Source organism: Perognathus longimembris, chromosome 4 (assembly GCF_023159225.1).
Source record: "Perognathus longimembris pacificus isolate PPM17 chromosome 4, ASM2315922v1, whole genome shotgun sequence".
Lineage (NCBI taxonomy): Eukaryota > Metazoa > Chordata > Mammalia > Rodentia > Heteromyidae > Perognathus > Perognathus longimembris.
The window spans coordinates 30258701-30276976 of record NC_063164.1 but is presented as its reverse complement, the minus strand read 5'-3'; the positions used below and the strand labels follow the sequence as shown (position 1 = coordinate 30276976).

At 36.2% G+C, this 18276-nt stretch overlaps 1 protein-coding gene across 1 annotated transcript; it reads left to right on the top strand.

Annotated features, from left to right (window-relative positions):
- Positions 1-8557: 8557 nt before the first annotated feature.
- On the top strand, positions 8558-17553 carry C4H2orf69 (chromosome 4 C2orf69 homolog). Its single transcript, XM_048345017.1, has 2 exons — positions 8558-8994; positions 14474-17553. The coding sequence occupies exons 1-2, from the start codon at positions 8659-8661 to the stop codon at positions 15293-15295; spliced, it is 1158 nt and encodes a 385-aa protein (XP_048200974.1). The 5' UTR covers positions 8558-8658; the 3' UTR covers positions 15296-17553.
- Positions 17554-18276: the final 723 nt, after the last annotated feature.

The window sequence follows — 18276 nt, the reverse complement described above, 5'->3', positions numbered from 1 at the left end:
TCAGTTCTGCAACCTACTACACCCCTCTTTTCCATTTACAGGGCATCTTCTACCCTTCCCAAACTTTCTCATCTTCACATATCTTTGTACATGGTCCCTGCTTCTGCATTATCATGTTGACCAGGTCATAACTAATCTTATGCATCTAAGTCTCAATTTGACTGCCATTTTTAAATGTCTTTAATGACAATCTCAACTGTTTTTGGCTTCACAAACATTACAGTACAACAATTTATTGCTCTGATTAGGCCAAGAGTTATTTTTTATACATGTGTCTCCATAGTGCTCTGTAAACATAAAGTTCTCACAAAGAGTATGTTGAATGAAAGATGTAATATATCAAATGACAAGTGCATCTGTATATATTTTTTATCAAGAAAGTATCTCTCCATTTTCCTCTTATTACTATATGAAAGGAATATAGTCCTCCAATTTCGTCCCATGATCCCTCACAAAGCTCTTATAAGTTTCAAGATGTTTTACCCATGCAAGGGACTTTATCATTTCCTTATTTATCTCATTTTCTCTTGTCCACTGTTTCAATCCTTCTGCTATCCAGTAAATTCAGGTTTTAAGTACTCATCCCCTACCTCACCACCTTGAAACTGCTGCTCCTTGTAGACACTTGATAATTTGTGCAAGGCCTCACATCAACCATCAACATGAGATACAAAAGTATCTTGTTCTGATTTAAGAGGTAAACAGGTGGCACAGATACATGCATGCATATGTGTACACACACACACACACACACACAAACAGAAAAAAGCCTTTCAAAAGGAAAGCATATATATACATATATGTATATATATTAACATTTCTTGATTTTGCAAGATAACCACATCAATCACAGTCCACAGTTAAGAAATTACCACTTGTTTGGGCCCTCTTATATTTTAATCAAAGGTAATTTTCCTTCTCAAGCTGTGATTTGTAGCAAGTTTTCATTCTTCCAGTCACATTGTTGATATGCAGAACATATAGTTGTTAATTTTTTAATAATAATCTTTGAAAAACTGGTGAAAAGTAAATGATCCCTTATTGTAGAGAAGTGCACATTGTCACTTTTGCTTAATTTCAAAGGCTGGTGTATCATAAGGCCCAATCAAGGATTAGAATTTTTAAGTCTTCCAATTTAAAATTTTAGCTATTTTTAGAAGTGGCTTAAAGAATTACTCTATGCTGGTACATATTCTAATTTTCCTTAAATAAAAACTGATTGTATATTTTTTCAGAAACAATATTCTATAGGATATGTTTAGAGAATCTTGTAAAATAAATCTATTATGTGGCAAATTTATCAAAAAATTACTTACATTGGATTGGAAATTATTATGACACAAGACACTCAGTTTTCTCATCTGCAGAATGGAGTAATTAATATTAATCACTCATTATGCTGTGTAGATAAATACTTGCAAAACTGTTATGAATGGTGAATTTTCTATGACCCCTCTGGGTAGCCTGTTATTGAAGTTGTCATTTTCTTCCTTACTTGTGAAGCAGAAATAATGCCACAGCTGTTTCTTCAGCTATTTTGTTTTCTGGGAGAGAACACCTGCTTAGAATGTACCTAAGGAGTTATTTCTTTGTTTTTTGATAATTAAGGCCCTGTTATGGTGATGGCTGACATCTGGATTTACTTTTAAAGACTTCACTGTGTTTTTCTGGCTCCTGGGAGGCTCGTGAAGTCTAATGCATTCGATGGAAATCTGGTGATGTGCTTCACTTTACAATAGCAATTTTACTTCTGCTTTGTTTTTTCCCCCATAGCTATGAGTAAGAGCTGCCACTCTGTAGCCACGGCTAGGAGATTAGGGGAGTTGAGTTGAGCTCAAGAAATTTAATAGGCCATACAATGCTTGATTAATTTTGATGCTGGCTTTGACTTGAATGCACAAAACTCACTAGGGACTGCTGTGAAGAATCAATATCCAGGGACTAAACTTTATTTTTTAAAACCAGTTTAAAAAACCAGTTTCATGGGCTCTGTGAATGTCTCGAGTCTCTTAATTATTTCTAATATTAAAAGAAGAAGAGAAACTTGGAAATGCATTCTAATATTACACATAATTTCCTTAGAAGCTATATCCCTCTGTTTGCACTTGGTAACAGCTCACTAAACATTCATAAAGTGTGCTTTCCAGCATGATGTCCCTTTGTTTAGGCTGGTTTTTCTTAGTCTGTTATAGGTACCAAGCAATATATAAAAGAGCCTGGTTCTGTGTGAGCCGAAATTTATTTAAACAACATGAGAAAACTCAAGAGAATACCTAGAAGTCTAGAGACGACAGGCAAGGGACCAAGACTCCAGGAACAAAGTTTAAAACTAAAAGCTTTAAAAGACACTGTCACTACTCATTACTTACTACTACTGAATAACTGCTACTCTAAGGGTAACAGCTGTTACTCCTGATGCTCAGCAAGGCCACCATCACACTGGAGATTTAATATTCTAAGTACTGCTACTGACAATGTTAGATGCCTTTATTTGCAACGGCTTCCTTTTCCCAGCTACTAACTTCCAAATCCACATCATCTGTTCAAAGTGGAATGTAGGTCACAGGTCTGTGCCTTTGCTTTGAATGTCTGGAAACATTTGCAGAGTTTACACTGGAGAACCAGTACTTACTGTGTAAAATTGGAAATTCCCTAAACAAAGCAAATATATTTTAAAATTTCCCAGGCTAGTAGCAAATATGAAAATGCTTTTTATAGGAAAGAATTGGTTTTGGTTAATAGTGTTAAACGCTGGTGATTTACACTAGATTATTGGCTCCCTGCCAAAATAGATATTTTAACTACTTTAATGAGAAATAGAAATAAGAGAACACAGATTTGTATTCAGACCCCCATTCTAAAAGATCAAACAAAAAAAACAAATGTAATTACCCTTAAGTTTTACATGACACAGAAATGTTCAGAAATGAAGATTTGGAGAAAAGGCATAAACCTGTATTATGCTGCCTGATGAAGTGGAGAGTAGTGGGAAAGTATTATTAGACAAGATAAGTGTAATATAGTAGTAACAAACTGGAAAACTTAACTTTTCTGTTCAGGTACTACTCTGTGACTGTGTCTTTAGAGCTAAGGATATTCTTTTTGTCTTTTTGTCCGGGAATCGAGGGTATATTTTGTATAAAGGATTTGCTTTAGGGTATTACGGTAGTCTTCAGGGAGAAGAAGAATCAAGGAAAAGCAGGAAAAGTCAGAGTGGTCTTCTTTGCTTCTGCTGTTGTATCAAATGCCAAGGTGCCATGTTGGGGTGTGTCCAAAACTTCATTATTAAGGAAAATGGGAGTAATTGCAGTCAGGTGGGTTATAATAATTATTCACATGGCCATAATTCCCTATGCTAGTCTTTATTTGTATACTTTGCAATTTGATGCTTCAGTTTCTCCCATTAAAAGGTATAATCTAATTCTATATGCCCTGAATTGGGCTGACTTTTGTTTCTGCTCTAGCTTATAGAATGGCCAAAGTGATAACAGGCAACTCCAACCCTAGGCCTTACTTTCCCTGACTCTCTTAGGTATGTCACAAAGTTAACAAGCCCAGGTCTCCGTGTGATAAGAGAAATACATCATATCCTCAACCGGATTACTTTAAGTAATAGCCAGTCACCAGACATGAAAATGAAGCTATAAATGAGCCAGGCTCTACTTCCAGATAAATAAAGGAATGGGTAAAGATAAGTTGACATTGGCCAAGATCAGCTAACTGCCCAGAAAACCGACAGACTTATGGGGGTAATGATAAACCCCTAGTTTATCATTATTTTAGTGTTTTTTTTAAACAGTATTTTTGGGATAATAGATATTTATGGAGTAGTAAAACATGCTCACTGGCTTTGCTTGATCCTGTTTCTGCTCTCTTTAACTCTCTTCTCCATACTATTATAACAATTCTATTTCTAGAGAGAAAATATGATTGTTTCTTTATTTAAAATTATTCAGTGGCTCCACCATTCTTCTAGGATAAGGGTCAATTCATACAATAATTTAGACTTAGACAAGCTTACTTCACCTCTTATTTTATTTGCCTTATTTATCTATTGATCAGTGGATGGTCGTGGATTATTTATACTTTGAGGACATGAATAACAATAAGCAATTTGCTGCACTGATTTGTTTTCATTCTCAAATGTATACCTAGTAGATAACATTTTAAGGCTTTTAGTATATCATTTCATCATCTTTCACTAAATTTATTCCTGCTATTGCAAATGCTGTTTTTTTCTTAATTTTTTTGGATTACTCATTGACAGCTTGCAGAAATATAATTTATTGGTATATATTGTTTTGTATCTTCCAACTTGCCAAAATAATTTATTATATCTAATAGTTTTTGAGTAGATACCTCAAGATTTTCTAAACACATTATGCTATTGTCTGCAATGGTTTTACCTTTTCCTGTCCAATCTGGATGTCTTTTGCCCTAGAACCTCTTTTACAATGTTGAGTAGAATTGGCAAATAGACATCTTTATCTTGTTCCCATTTTAGGAAAAAAAGTTCTGTCTTCTAACCACTAAAAATGATGTCAAATGTAGATTAATTCCATCTATTAGACTGAGGGCTTTTTTTCCTATCACTAGTTTGTTTAGAGTTTTTACCAGGAAAGGATGCTAGATCTTATCAGATTTTTTTCCCCTGTGTCTTTTCAAGTGATTAAACTACTTTTAGTTTTTATGTTCTTGGTATGGCATATAATATTAGATGATTTTTAGATGTAAAAATCAATCACATACCTTGAAAAGCAAGCTCCACTTGGTTACAGTAATGGTATATAATTTGTTTTATATGCTGCTACATTTGGCTTGCTACTATTTCACTGAGGATTAAATTTTTGTTTTTTTTGTTCATGGGGCTTGAAGTCAGGGTGTAGGGGCTGTCCCTGAGCTTTTTCTATCAAGGCTAGCACTATACAACTTTGACCCAAAGATCCACTTCCAGTGTTCTGTGGTGATTGGGAGAAGTATCACAGACTTTGCTGCCTGGGCCGGCTTCAAACCCTGATTCTCTGATCTCAGCCTCCTGATTAGCTAGGATCACAGGTGTGAGTCATTGGCACCCAGCAAGTTTTTAAACTCTGTTTTTCCTACACTTTAATAGCAAGTAAAGTAAAATGGATGCAAGAGCTCTTAATCATCACAGTTGAGGATTCACTGAATGCTAATGATAATCTATAATAACATTCAGGGAATTGTATTTTGCTAAAGTATGTGTTTAAATCACAGGGCACAAGAACAGTATAAAGGATATTATCTAGCTAGTGGAATTATCAAAAAAAAATCATCCTTCAAATCGTAATGGCTTTAATCTCTAATTTTTGTTTATCAAGCATGTTTGGGACAAAATTATATGCTAGATTTGCATACCTCTTTTGAGGTACACTTGTTCCTCCTAATGCTCAGTTTTAGAATAAAGGCCCATTAAACCACACACACACACACACACACACACACACACACACACACGTAAAAATCAGGAATCATCGAAGAATTAAAGTAGTTGGTGGAATCTCTTAGCAAATATCAACATGCAATTCAAATTCTCTGGAAGAACTTAAAACTAGATTCCCACAGTCTCTCACTTTACCTATGGTCATATGGAAAATTTGACTATTTATGATAAAGACTTGGATCTCTGTTAGTATTGGGATTTGTGGTTTTAATGTTGTCTTTTCCAGAATAAACGAGTCTTTCTCAGATTTCTTCCAAATTTGCAACTTTTTCTATCTATTATACTGAATAGCATCACAAAATGCAGCAGGAAACCCATGAGAACTGTCAAGAAGAAAGACATGAGCTGCAGCCTTTTGGAAAAGATAAACAATAAAATCAGTTCAGATATTCTAATCAGCAAAGAAAGGGAAAATTTCACTCAACTGGTTACAGAAACTTTGCACAGGTACGAAGCTTGTACACATACAAGTATATACATCTTGCTGGGATGGAAATTCTAGCTCTGCAAGAGGATAAAAGATATTCCATCTGTGCCCTTGTTCCTGGGAAAAGAGAGATTAAACAATACTGGTCTCATGGAAGAAGCCTGAGGAGACTGACAAATACCATACCTTGGTAATATCAAGTTTATCCATGAGAAAAAATTGCAGTGTCAATAACATACAGTATATAACACATCTCAAACGATGACAAGAGAGTGCTGTTACTCTGTGAAACACCTTCTCTAAAGTTGTACAAAATTTCGACTGGAGCAAAAATTCTTTACCAACTTATTAGTCTGTTTTTTATTGTTGTTTTGCTCTGCCCTTGAAATCTTTCCAAACACAAGAACTACCCCCCTCCTCAAAACAAAGAGATTTCATGAAAACAAGACCTGAAAACTCAAACGTTGCTTTAACAATATATGTACATGCTTGAACTTTTAGGACTCTTCTGCCTAATGAAGGAAAGTAACATGTACCAAAAACAAGTGAAAGCTGGTGGCTTAATGTGATTATATTCTCATTATTGTTCAATTATCTTTGATTTCTTTTTAGCCTGTTAATAAAGCAGCAGATCTACTTAGTAAAAGTAACTGAACAATTCTTATTGGTTACACTAGTATATCAGATGGAATTCAATAATTTAGATCAGAGCAGATTTGCATATTATGCATCTATGAATGCATTAAGAAAATATAGAAAGCAATTACATTTATTATTTGCTTATTTGCATTCCTTCTCAAAGTTGTTTATATTTATGTAAAGAAAACAGCATGTAGGACTAAATACTTATGAGTCACTGAATATAAAAGGCTTAGATTTGTAACCTGTAGTAAACGCTCAACCAATCTTGGCTTTAATTTTTCGAATTGTAATGTTTTCTCCCAAGAGTTTCTTACTAATGCCTTGTCTTTTAAAACTCTTAAGGTCAGAATAGTGGATCCTCCTTGCCTTCCCTCTCTGTAAAATATATTCTGTTCCTACATAACTAGTCAATAAGACAGTTCTTGAATATCTATTACTTTTCTATGCTGCTCACATTTGTTTTGGGAACCCTGAAATGGCCAATTCCATTGCTGCACACATCATGAAGAGCAAATGTGATGACAAGTTATGCCTTGCCCCATCTTTTCTGTCCTAGGTCATGTACTCTGCCAATCAGGGCCAACCATTACCTAACAAGAATATAGAAATCTGTACTTGTAATTGTTCTTGGGAAACTAAAGGTAAGAGAATCATGTAGAATATTTCTTATGGGTTTCTCTACAGAAAATAATCATTCATGTCTTTAGATGGGGGTAAGTAGAAAAATGAACCTACTTAAATGGAAATTCTCCTTGTACATTCAAAACTTTATTCAGTATGGGATAATTGTGAGGAAGAATAGCATGGGAAACAGGAGCCAGTTATTTAGGGACAAATGAGTGGGCTGATTAAAAACACTTAAAAAAACTTAATTCTCACACTCCTGCAACAATAATAAAAGAAAAAAGAGAGTAGCTCTCTTTTCTGAACTTGTCTGCTTGACTAAATAATCAATGTAATTTGGGAGGTGAACAAGAATAGCCAAAACAAAAAAAGTCATCTTTAAAATGTCTTGAAAAAATAACTACTAAAAAAAATATCTACTTTAGCATGAAAAGTATTTACAAATGAAAATATCTATCTCAAGGATTGACACCTATCCTTAAGGGAGTATCTGGAAAAGCCATCCTTTGTTTAAAGGTATGCTCAAACACCCACGTCACAATTACCCAGTTTGACCAACAGGAGTATCTCTGGGGCTCAATTGACAAAACAGTGTAGTCCGGTACTGGTGACTCATTCCTCTAATCCTAGCTACTCAGGAGATTGAGATAGGAGGGCTGAGGCTCCAAAGAAGCATAAAAACTCTTATCTCCAATTAACCAGCAAAAAACCAAGCCAGATATGGAGGCACAGCTTAAGTCGTAGAACACCAAGAAGTAGGATCGCCAACACACACACACACACGCACACACCAACAGAAAAATAAAAATTTCTTAGGAAAATTTGCATCCAAGCCCAGTCTTTATTCACCACAAATACTCTTCACAATTGTCGTAAGACCTGCCTGCACCCATTGATTATATATACGTATATATGTATATATGTAAATATATGTGCATGTGTGTATATATATTACCTTTTATCTTAACTCACTAAACATTCTTGGTCTTTACCTCAATATGTCTTAAAATTATTTTTCTGGCCACTTCACACATTCACTACTGAAGAGCCAAGTGGGGACCTCTTCCTTGGAGTATCGCAGACCCTAATCGTCGACTCCGCCAGGGCCAGCGTCATCAATTCTGCTAACAACCTGGCAGCCACATTGGGCTTGAACCACTTTCTCTACACGTGCGCCAAAATCTGCCACTCGTTTTGGACCGAGCCTTAGGTTCTTTCCCGGGCCTCTTCCCAGACTTCCTCTGTTCTAACTTCCCGGGCGTGTGTGAATCCACCAATCAGGAACGTTTCTCCTAGGCCCCGCCCCCCACCCGGAACCCGAGGGTGAGTGCGTGCTCCCCCTCCCTCTCCTTACGTACGCGGCGCGCAGACGTCGGTCCGTGGTGCGGCCGTCCCCGGGCGCCGGCTCCCGCCCGGGCCATTTCCGCGGGCCGTTGGGCTGCGGGCCCGAGTCCCGCCCTCCGCCCCTACCCTCTCCGAGCCGCTCTGGCTGCGGACACCCATGTGTGGCTTCGGTCTTCTGCGGTCCCCGCCGCTGCTGCTCCTGCTGCACCGGCTCGGGACCGGAAACACCTCGTTCTGCCTGCAAGCCCAAACCATGAACCCGGGGGGCAGCGGCGGGGCGGGGTGCGCCCCGACGGCGGAGGAACGCCGCCCGCGGTGCCTGCGGCTGTCCTCGGTGCCCGGATCGGACCCGCAGCGCGGCAACGACCTGCTGCTGCTGCCGCCGGCGGCGGGGGAGGGACCGGAGCCGCGGGGCCTCCTCGTGGACCTGGCCACCGAGGAGCTGCCTCCGGCGCCCCAGCATCACGTCCTCTATTTCCCCGGGGATGTGCAGGTAACCCGGGGCCTGCCTGGGCGCCGGGTCCCTCTAGGTGCTCACGCTAGATCCTCGCCCCGTTGAACACACCCACACGGCGCCCCTGGACTCCCACACAGTGCTCGTGGCTCCCTTTTCTCCATAGAAGCCCTCAGAGGTGTTTTGCCTGAAAAGAGCCAGCTGTCAAGCCAGGCGTGTAGGGTGGAGAATTGGAGACTTGGGGTGGGGTGTGAGGGGTAGGGGGCCGATGAGATGGCTTTCAGTCCCAAACATAGCAAACGCGGACAGTAATTTAATTTAAAAAAAAATCAAGGTATGATATTCTCAGTATCCTTAGAAAAACAGTGGTGCTGATGCTTGTGATTGCTAACCATGCCCATATTTTGATGCCCCACCCAATGTACTTTTTATGAGTTGGGAAGTTGTTTGTTGCTTTTTTTTAAATAGCTGCAGGTATATTATTAATAGCTGCAGGCAAATATCTATGATTATATTGTCCTGGAAGCTGGGTTTTCATCCACAACTGCACTGTGACGTGTTAGCCATTAGCCATATGAGACAATCTAAAGGAGTTAGAATTCAGGAATAGTAAAAATCCGGCTTCTCTGTTGTACAAGCTGTATTCCAAGTGTCCAGTCACTGAGATGGTGCATGTGAACACTCTTACTCTGACATCTTTCCTGGAAACATTTCTGTCCTCACAGGAAGTTCTGTTAGACAGTTAAACTATAACTCGTTCCCTCTGCATTCTCTTAGGTTTTTCAATATCTTTGTCTTGTCACACATTGTTTTCTGTCTTTGTCTTGTTTTTATGATTTCTATTAGTAATTTTATAGCTGAGGGAATATCTTATTCATTTCATAAACTGCAGAAAAATTGCCCTGGTCATGTTGTTGTGGAATTAGCCAGTTTATGTCATACTAGTTGCATAGCCAGTGTTAGTTACTAAGATGGCTGAGTATTACTGTTTTACTCAATTCCAGCCTCTTGAATTCAGGCATGTCAGGCACACTCCACCTCCAAAGCTTCGTGCAGTCTTCCTGTGGTCGTCACTGTTTATTGCTTTCCCTCTTTCCATCTTAAGACCTTGGATCTTTTCACACTAATCTATTTAACAATTATACATAAGCACAGCTTATCAACTTTTCTCTTTTCTCCTACATTTTTCTTAGCACATATCAATTACACAGTGTGAGGAGTTTCATTGTACTTTTTCTATACATGTATATAAGATGCCTCGATCATACTCACCTGCAACTTTTCTTTTATCCATTTGTCAATTTTTCATTTTGGATTTTGTCTGTTTTCTATACCTAAACTTGTAAGCACATGTCCATTCACTGATCTGTCTGCCATGCTGGGTGACTGACATGTTCAAAGTGTTCAGTAGATAATTTGCATAAATGAGCCCATGTAAGTTGCTTTAAACAATGCAGTTAAATGCTTGGCATGTGTTGACTATAATTTAAAATGCTTTCAGGCTCAGATTTCCTCATTTCTGTATTTGCATGTAATTCTTTTGAGCACATTGTTTATCCTGTTTTCCTATGAGATACAGTCCTGTCTTTTAAAATCTATTGATCGTTTTGTAACACTTAGATTTGTCTTATAAACTATTCTTTTTACAGCTTTAATTCTTAGTTTGAGTAAATGTTAAAATAGAATATGTGTAAACATTGGCTTATTATCTGGTATTAATCGGAACTGGTTGTCCAAACAATTTTAAATCCTTTTTCATTACTTTCCTGATACAGTCCTTTTGTAGTCATTTTCCAATATGTAGCCTTTTAAAATTCTGTGCATTTTCCTTTATCATTTAAATAAAAATAGAGGCCATCATAATCATACTTATTTAGATACCTCTTTAATGTACTAATGTCTCATCAGATTTTGGAGGGTGTAAAAGAATGTGTGTTTAAATCTTGCTTTTGAATTTTGAGTTAACTTTTAAAATCTTGGGGTGCAGAACTAACTCTTGGGTTTTTTTGTTTTTTGTTGTTGTTTTGGTTCAAGTCCTGGAGCTTGAACTTGGGGCCTTGGTGCGATCCCTGAACCTTTTTGCTCAAGGTTTAATTGGAGATAACAGTCTCATGGACTTTGCTGCCCAGGCTGGATTCAAACCACAATCAGATCTCAGCCTCCTGAGTAGCTAGGATTATATATAGGCATGAGCTATATGTACCCTGCTTAGAGCTTTTTTTTTTTTTAAGGTACAATTGGTGAGTTTTGACAGGTGTTAGATTTATGAAACCAATACCACTGTAGTCTTGACGTTTTAAAGCATCTCCATCATTCTGAGAGGAATTTTTTTTGCCCCTTTTGATCAACTCCCTTTTTCTAGTCCCATGCAACCATTGACTTACTTTCATTTACAATAGTTTTGCCTTTTCTAGAGTTTGACTAACCTGGAATTGTGTAGTCCTTTGTGTCTGACTTCTTTTATGTAGCATTCTTTTTAAATTTATCCATCCATGGCTAGTTTCTTTTTTATTCCCAAGTAATATCCTATGTATGGAGTAGTTCATAACATTTGCATCATTTCTAGTTTTAAAACTAAAAGATATATAGTTGATCCTGTCCTAAGTCAGATTCCTTAGGGATTTCTGTGCTCTTGTCAGGCAACTGTCTGGTCATTCTAGTCTGCTTACTTTAGATGTACAGTTTATGCTTAGGCAAAGATGTTCTCTGGTGTATTTTTGATGGAAGTGTAACTTACTCTATGTGGCTCTCCTCACTCTGCTCAGTGTTGGCCGCTTTATAATGAATGTTTCCAGATCCTGTTGATACATCCAGATTTCCTGAAAACCCTTTGGTCCTTACTTTAATAGCAGTATGCAATATGGAATGGGCCTGTACGTTTTTACAGGTCATCAGACAACTGAGATAAACACCTCTTAATTTCTCCAAGACATTCTCTTACCTGCCTTGCCAGGATGGGACTACAGGCCTACCTCCAACAACGATAGTAAGTGCATCATCATCCAGATAGGATGAAAACTCTTTTCACAATAAAAGGCTCTTTTTTTTTTTTTTAAGATTGCACATATGGAACAGTCTAGGTAGCAGACTGTGTGTGTGTGTGTGTGTGTGTGTACTAGGGCTTGTACTCGGATGCTTTTACTATCTTTTTATCTTTGAATATAGATGCCACCAGCATCCAACTTTTTTTAAAATAGGAAAATGCACATATTGCTAAAATTCAGTGTTTGAAGGTTGTACACTGAAGAACCGTTCACCCATTGTCTTGTCTATTATTTTACAAACACTATCAGTTGCCCCCTCTCTCTAAATATGTGTTTATGTGTATATACACACAAACACTATTCCCTCCACAGATACTCTATGCCTGTGAGGTTTTTTTTTTAAAGAAAAAAAAACATAATGGTAGCATACTTACACTATTTGTGCTATTCCTTTTTCTCCCATACTCCCATACTCTTCAGTCCATCAGCCAAGCTGAGAAGGTAGGTTGACTCTACCTCAAATATATTCAGAAGTCTGACTACTCCTTAGTTCCTTCACTTCCACTACTGCTCTGATCTAAACCACCTCTTATGGAGCTATTCCAGTTGCTCTTGTCTCCCTGCTTCAGCTTTTGTCCCTTTCCATATAGGACTAGAGTAATCACTTCAAAATTTAGAAGAATCATCCTCTGCTCCAAACCCTGTCAGAACAAAAGCCAAAGCTTTGAGTTGTCATAACAAGTTTGCTCAGCACCTCCTTTCCTCAGTAATCTCATCCTCCTTTGTGATCACTTTTGTTCCAGTTAACTCTGCTGAAGTAAACACTGGTCTCATTGCCAGATCTTGGTTATATCCAGCATGCTTCTATCTGAGGACCTTTTGTAATGGCTTCTGTTTGAGATATCCACATGGCCCACTTCCTCAGTTTCTTTAGGGTCACCTTATTTGGAAAAACCTTCCCTGACCATTCTTGTATTTTAACATTAATTTTCCACCTCTCCAAAGCCTTGTACTCCTTTCTCTTGTACTTACTACATTTGGAATGTCTTGTCCTATCCAGTATGGTAGCCACTAATCACTGTGGCTATTGACTACTTGAAATGTTATTCTAGTCAAGGACTAAACTTTTATACTTAGTTTCAGCTAATTTAAATGAAAAATTTTATACTCTTGTTACTGGGAAAGATAAGTATACTTGGAATGATCTGGGCATGTGAATCCACTTTTTCAACTATAAAATTTTATGAAATCTAAATTCAGATCAAGTATTTCTGGTGAAAAGTTCGCATCCAAATTGAGATGTGCTATGGGTGTGAAATGCACAGTACATTCCAGACTTAGTAAGATAAGGATGTAATAGTTTCCCAGTAATTATTTATATTGGTTGCATATTGAAATGATAGTGTTAGAAAAATGTGACACATTAAACTATATGGTTAAATTTTAATTTTACCTATTCACGTTTTATATTTTAATAAAGTTTCTAGAAATGCTCATATGTGGCTTACATATTTCTGATGGAAAGCAGTACATTCCACTTACTTTTAGAGTTGTTTAGTTTAATACTGTACTAGAATGTGTCTGTTGGCAAGGACTTAGTTCATTTTGTTTCTTGCCCAACCAGTAGGTATCCAATCAATTTTATGGAAAAAGGGATGTCTGAATGATTTGTTTCTATTAAAAACTATAATGAGTAAAAGTTAAAAGGAAAACAATTTCTATATAAGCTGTAAAACTTATTTAATATGTATCAAATGTCTTCAAAATAAGATCTCATGCAAAAGAAAAAAGCAAAAGATGTGGGAAGGATGACTACTGACTAATAAATGTGAACAAATTTTAACTTCATTCTAATTTTCACTAAGTTCAATTTGAATGAGTTATATTATGTCTGAGAAACTCAAGAATAAGGAAAATGTATACATTTCTCTGTGGAAGGCAACTTTGTAGTCTATTATCACCAACTTTATTTCTCACTTGGTTTTCTTGTATCTAGGAATTTACTTTTAATATTATCACAGATGGGCACAATGATTTTTCTGTGATTTCACCAAAATCAAAGTCAGTCCTAAGTTATAAACAAAAAAACAAATCAGCAGTCAAGGTTGCTAGACAGAGAGGGAAGGGTGCAAGCAAAATATGCTTAAAATTTGTCTTCGCTAAAAAGTATATGTAATGAACTGGATTTTCAGTTGATGTTTTTGGAAACTTGATCATATGTATGCTAATTAAAATATTTTAACATACATACACATACATTGTATGTAGTCCATTTAAAGGATGTACAAATTCTTAATATTCAATGTGATCTACTAATCTGTCTCAATATATTTGAGGCTTATTTTAGAGTGAAGACTGTTCTGTTCACAATCTTACAACTGGAAAGTAATGAGATGATTATTTTCATTTCTGTGGTACATTAGCTATTGGCCACAGTAGCTTCCTCTCTCCACAATCAAAATGGGAAACTATTTTTTGGAGATAATTTTATGTAAATATATTTTAATGCTTATTTCCTCTTCCTTACCTTTCAGAATTACCATGAAATTATGACTCATCATCCTGAGAATTATCAGTGGGAAAATTGGAGTCTAGAAAACGTTGCCACCATTTTAGCTCATCGGTTCCCCAATAGTTATATTTGGGTGATAAAGTGCTCCCGGATGCATTTGCACAAATTCAGCTGCTATGACAACTTTGTGAAAAGCAACATGTTTGGTGCCCCAGAACATAATACTGACTTTGGAGCTTTTAAGCACCTTTATATGTTGTTAGTTAATGCTTTTAACTTAAGTCAGAATGGTTTGTTGAAGAATGCGAATGTTTGGAATAAGGACTCCAAAGCATCTGACTATAGATCAAATTCTTCTAGTAATGGTTGCCAGGTAGAAAAAGAGAAGACCTGTAAAAGATTTGATGAGTCAACCACGAGTGATAGTGGTTCTACACCATCACTAAAAGGTGCATCTTTCACCCTGATTGGATTCAGTAAAGGTTGTGTTGTTTTGAATCAGTTGCTTTTTGAATTAAAAGAAGCCAAGAAAGACAAGAACATAGATGCTTTCATCAAAAGCATAAAAACAATGTATTGGTTGGATGGTGGTCATTCTGGAGGAAGCAATACTTGGGTTACATATCCAGAAGTCTTAAAAGAACTTGTACAAACCGGAATTACTGTTCACACCCATGTAACACCTTACCAAGTACGTGATCCAATGAGATCTTGGATTGGAAAAGAGCATAAAAAATTTGTTCAGATACTTAGAGATTTTGGTGTGCAGGTGACTAGCCAGATTCATTTTGCAAAGGAAGCTCCTTCCATAGAGAATCACTTCAGGGTTCATGAAGTATTTTAAGACTACAGCATATTACTGTACTTTGTTTAATGGGAGAGCATGAACACTTTGAGTGTTACAAATTCATATAACAAAATGTGTGATATAATTTGTAGTGCATTGTCAGTTTGGGGTGGGAGAAGCGCACATTCCTAAAATAACGTAATGTGTATTCCTTTCTTGTGAATATGAGCATTGGGCTAGGTTAGGATTAATTTGAGAACTATAAGGATGGTTTATGATAATCCTATGAGAAAATATGACCCTTAAAACTGAAAAAAAATAACAATATAGTCTTTAAAGGGCAAATAAAATTGTTGGAAATAGCTAACTTATTGAGTAACAATCTAAACTAATTTTGATGGCTTAACAGTAGTTACTTTGACATTCATGGATCTATTCTTGATGTGTTACCAACTGGTTTTTTTTTTCCTAGTCAAAGTATTTTACTTACAAATGCTCAAGAACAAGTAATAATACAAGATTGGTTTTAAAACATTACACTTAAGAACTATGGCTTCATTTTTGTCAGTTAATTGATTGTTGTTAGGCTTCTTGAATCTTGAGCATAAGCCAGTTTAAAAAAATTAGTTGATTATAATTATATATGGTGAATAAAAACATACTCAGAGCAATGTAGTTGTCTTTAAGAGGCCAACATAGGCAAAATAAATACATAATGATTTGTTAGTGCTCTACTGAAATGGAGACAATTCCACAGATGTAAAACAGTGTTTCTTCAGAAGATGATCTTTGTCTGCCAAAAGAAAATAGCTCTCTTTGGCCAAAATGCAAAGTGACATCACTATAAGAAAAGTTACAAAGGGAAAGTTTGGAGACACAAATGATTTAATGTTGGCTCAAAAGCTGAATTTGTTTAACACTGCTACATGATTTGGGTGAAGTTGCCTTCTGCCCATTTTTTTCTTGACCTAGATAAGTACATTTTGAGAAACCAAGATCTAATGGATTCCAACCAACCTTGAAACATAACTGTAGGAGTGTAAACAGGGATCAGTTGCTTTTTTGGTTAATTAATAATTAGCTTTGAAGGTCATGAAATAAGCTAGGAAGTAATGTGCTGCCTTAGGACTGAAAAAATAAGATGTCTTAAGATCGAGGACCTAAATTTATAAAACAATACAGAAAATGCAAATGTCTTGGTTTCTTCCCAGAATTATATTTTGATGACTATAAACACATTCCAAATATTCATACTCAGAATAAAGGATCCTTGCAGACCAGATGCTTAAAAATAAGTGCACAAAACTACAAGAGTAACTAAACTTTTAAAGGCAAAGCAATTTTATATCACTCCATTTTATTTATATATGTGCTCTTTTTTTTAAACTAAAACTTCCCATTGCAGAAACCAGTCACTTTGATAATATTTTAGCACTATGATTGGCTTGCTTTTGCTCAGTTTAATAATAGTTGGTTAAATTCCCATGTATCTCATATAAAATAGCTGAATTACTGAATGGTCAATGAGCAGGAAGAAAAGGCTGTGATTTTTACAGGACTAACTGAAATACTAAGGTAGGACTTGTAATAGAATTTACTTTTAAAATCTGAAATGTTTGTAAAAACCTGAGATGTTCAGTTTTGCAGTTATGTGAATGCTTGATTTCATTTGTTACAGATTGAATAGGTATTAAGAATTCACTGGGACCCTAAAAGTGCCATCATAGTGAGACAGTTATTGAAAAGTGAAAGTACTTGTCAGGACGAAAATATGTTCTGAGTCATCCATATTCAAATGTTTTAAGAATTCAGATGGGTCCTATTTCTACATTTGTTTGTTGATGTAAATGTTAGTGTGTCTTCTTGACTGTGCCTTTTAAATTGAGAAAATTAGTCCTACAAATAATGTGAAAGTTGTTGCCACCACAGCATGAATGTATAATTAAAATTAAGTCTACAGAAATGTGTTTGAATGTCCTTTATCATTGTTCATTCAGACTGTTATTTGAAAGGAGACTCTTCCTCTCATCCTTGCATTTTTGAGTTTCTGTTTTCATTAATCTCCATGTCTTTCAAATGAACAACTTTGAAAACCTGTTGTAGAAAAACATCTCTAGAAAAGCTATTGTTTCATTTAAGGGCCTTTAAAAAAAGAAACACTTTATACTTTTTATTTCTATTTTTTAATTTATACTTTATTAGAGCTAAAAAAAAACACTAGACAATTTATGACTCATGTTCCCCTTTACAAAAGTGCATGGTACTCAGCAGCAATCACACCAGTTAGTAGAGCCAGGCAGTCACTTAAGACGCTCACTTCAACATCCACTTATTTAAGACATCAAAACACTCATGGTTTGTGTGCTTGAAACAAGATAACCACAGAGATTTGTGAATGATCGTCAGTTTATATTAATTTACTTCCTTCTTGACCACCATTAGCACTGGAGGAAAAATCACTACAGCACAGTTCCAACTCTAGACTGCCTACCAACTTCTTGATTTTTCTACCCTGTTGAGATCCTTAGATTCAATTAAGTAGTTTGTTGACAACTTTTTATAGGTGAAAGTTACTAGTTTGTCACATGTTCACATAGCTGCTTCAAAAGGATGACAGAAACAAAAGCCTGTTCACTGTTTCCCTTGTTTTGATATTTCATCAAAGTAAATACTGAATAGAATTTCAGTGCATTCATAAAACAAGACAAATACTGTTAATATTCATGAAAGCTAACAATGAAGAACTGGAACATGGCTGTAGTGGTACATTGCCTGCTGGTGTGAAGCCTTAATATAATTCACTTTAAAAGTGTAAAACATTTTTAAAACAGATCTTTAGCTATCCAGTCATGTGAAAGCTTAATTTTAATTTATAAGTTGAGTGGATGGATATTAATTCACTGGGTGCTATCACATCATCGTGACAGGGGACTAAAAAGTAAAAATATTTTCTAAATGAAAATACATTCTAGTTAAGATCAGTTGGTCCTGTTTCCACATTTGTTTAAAAATGTCAATGTAAATGTTGGTACTGAAAA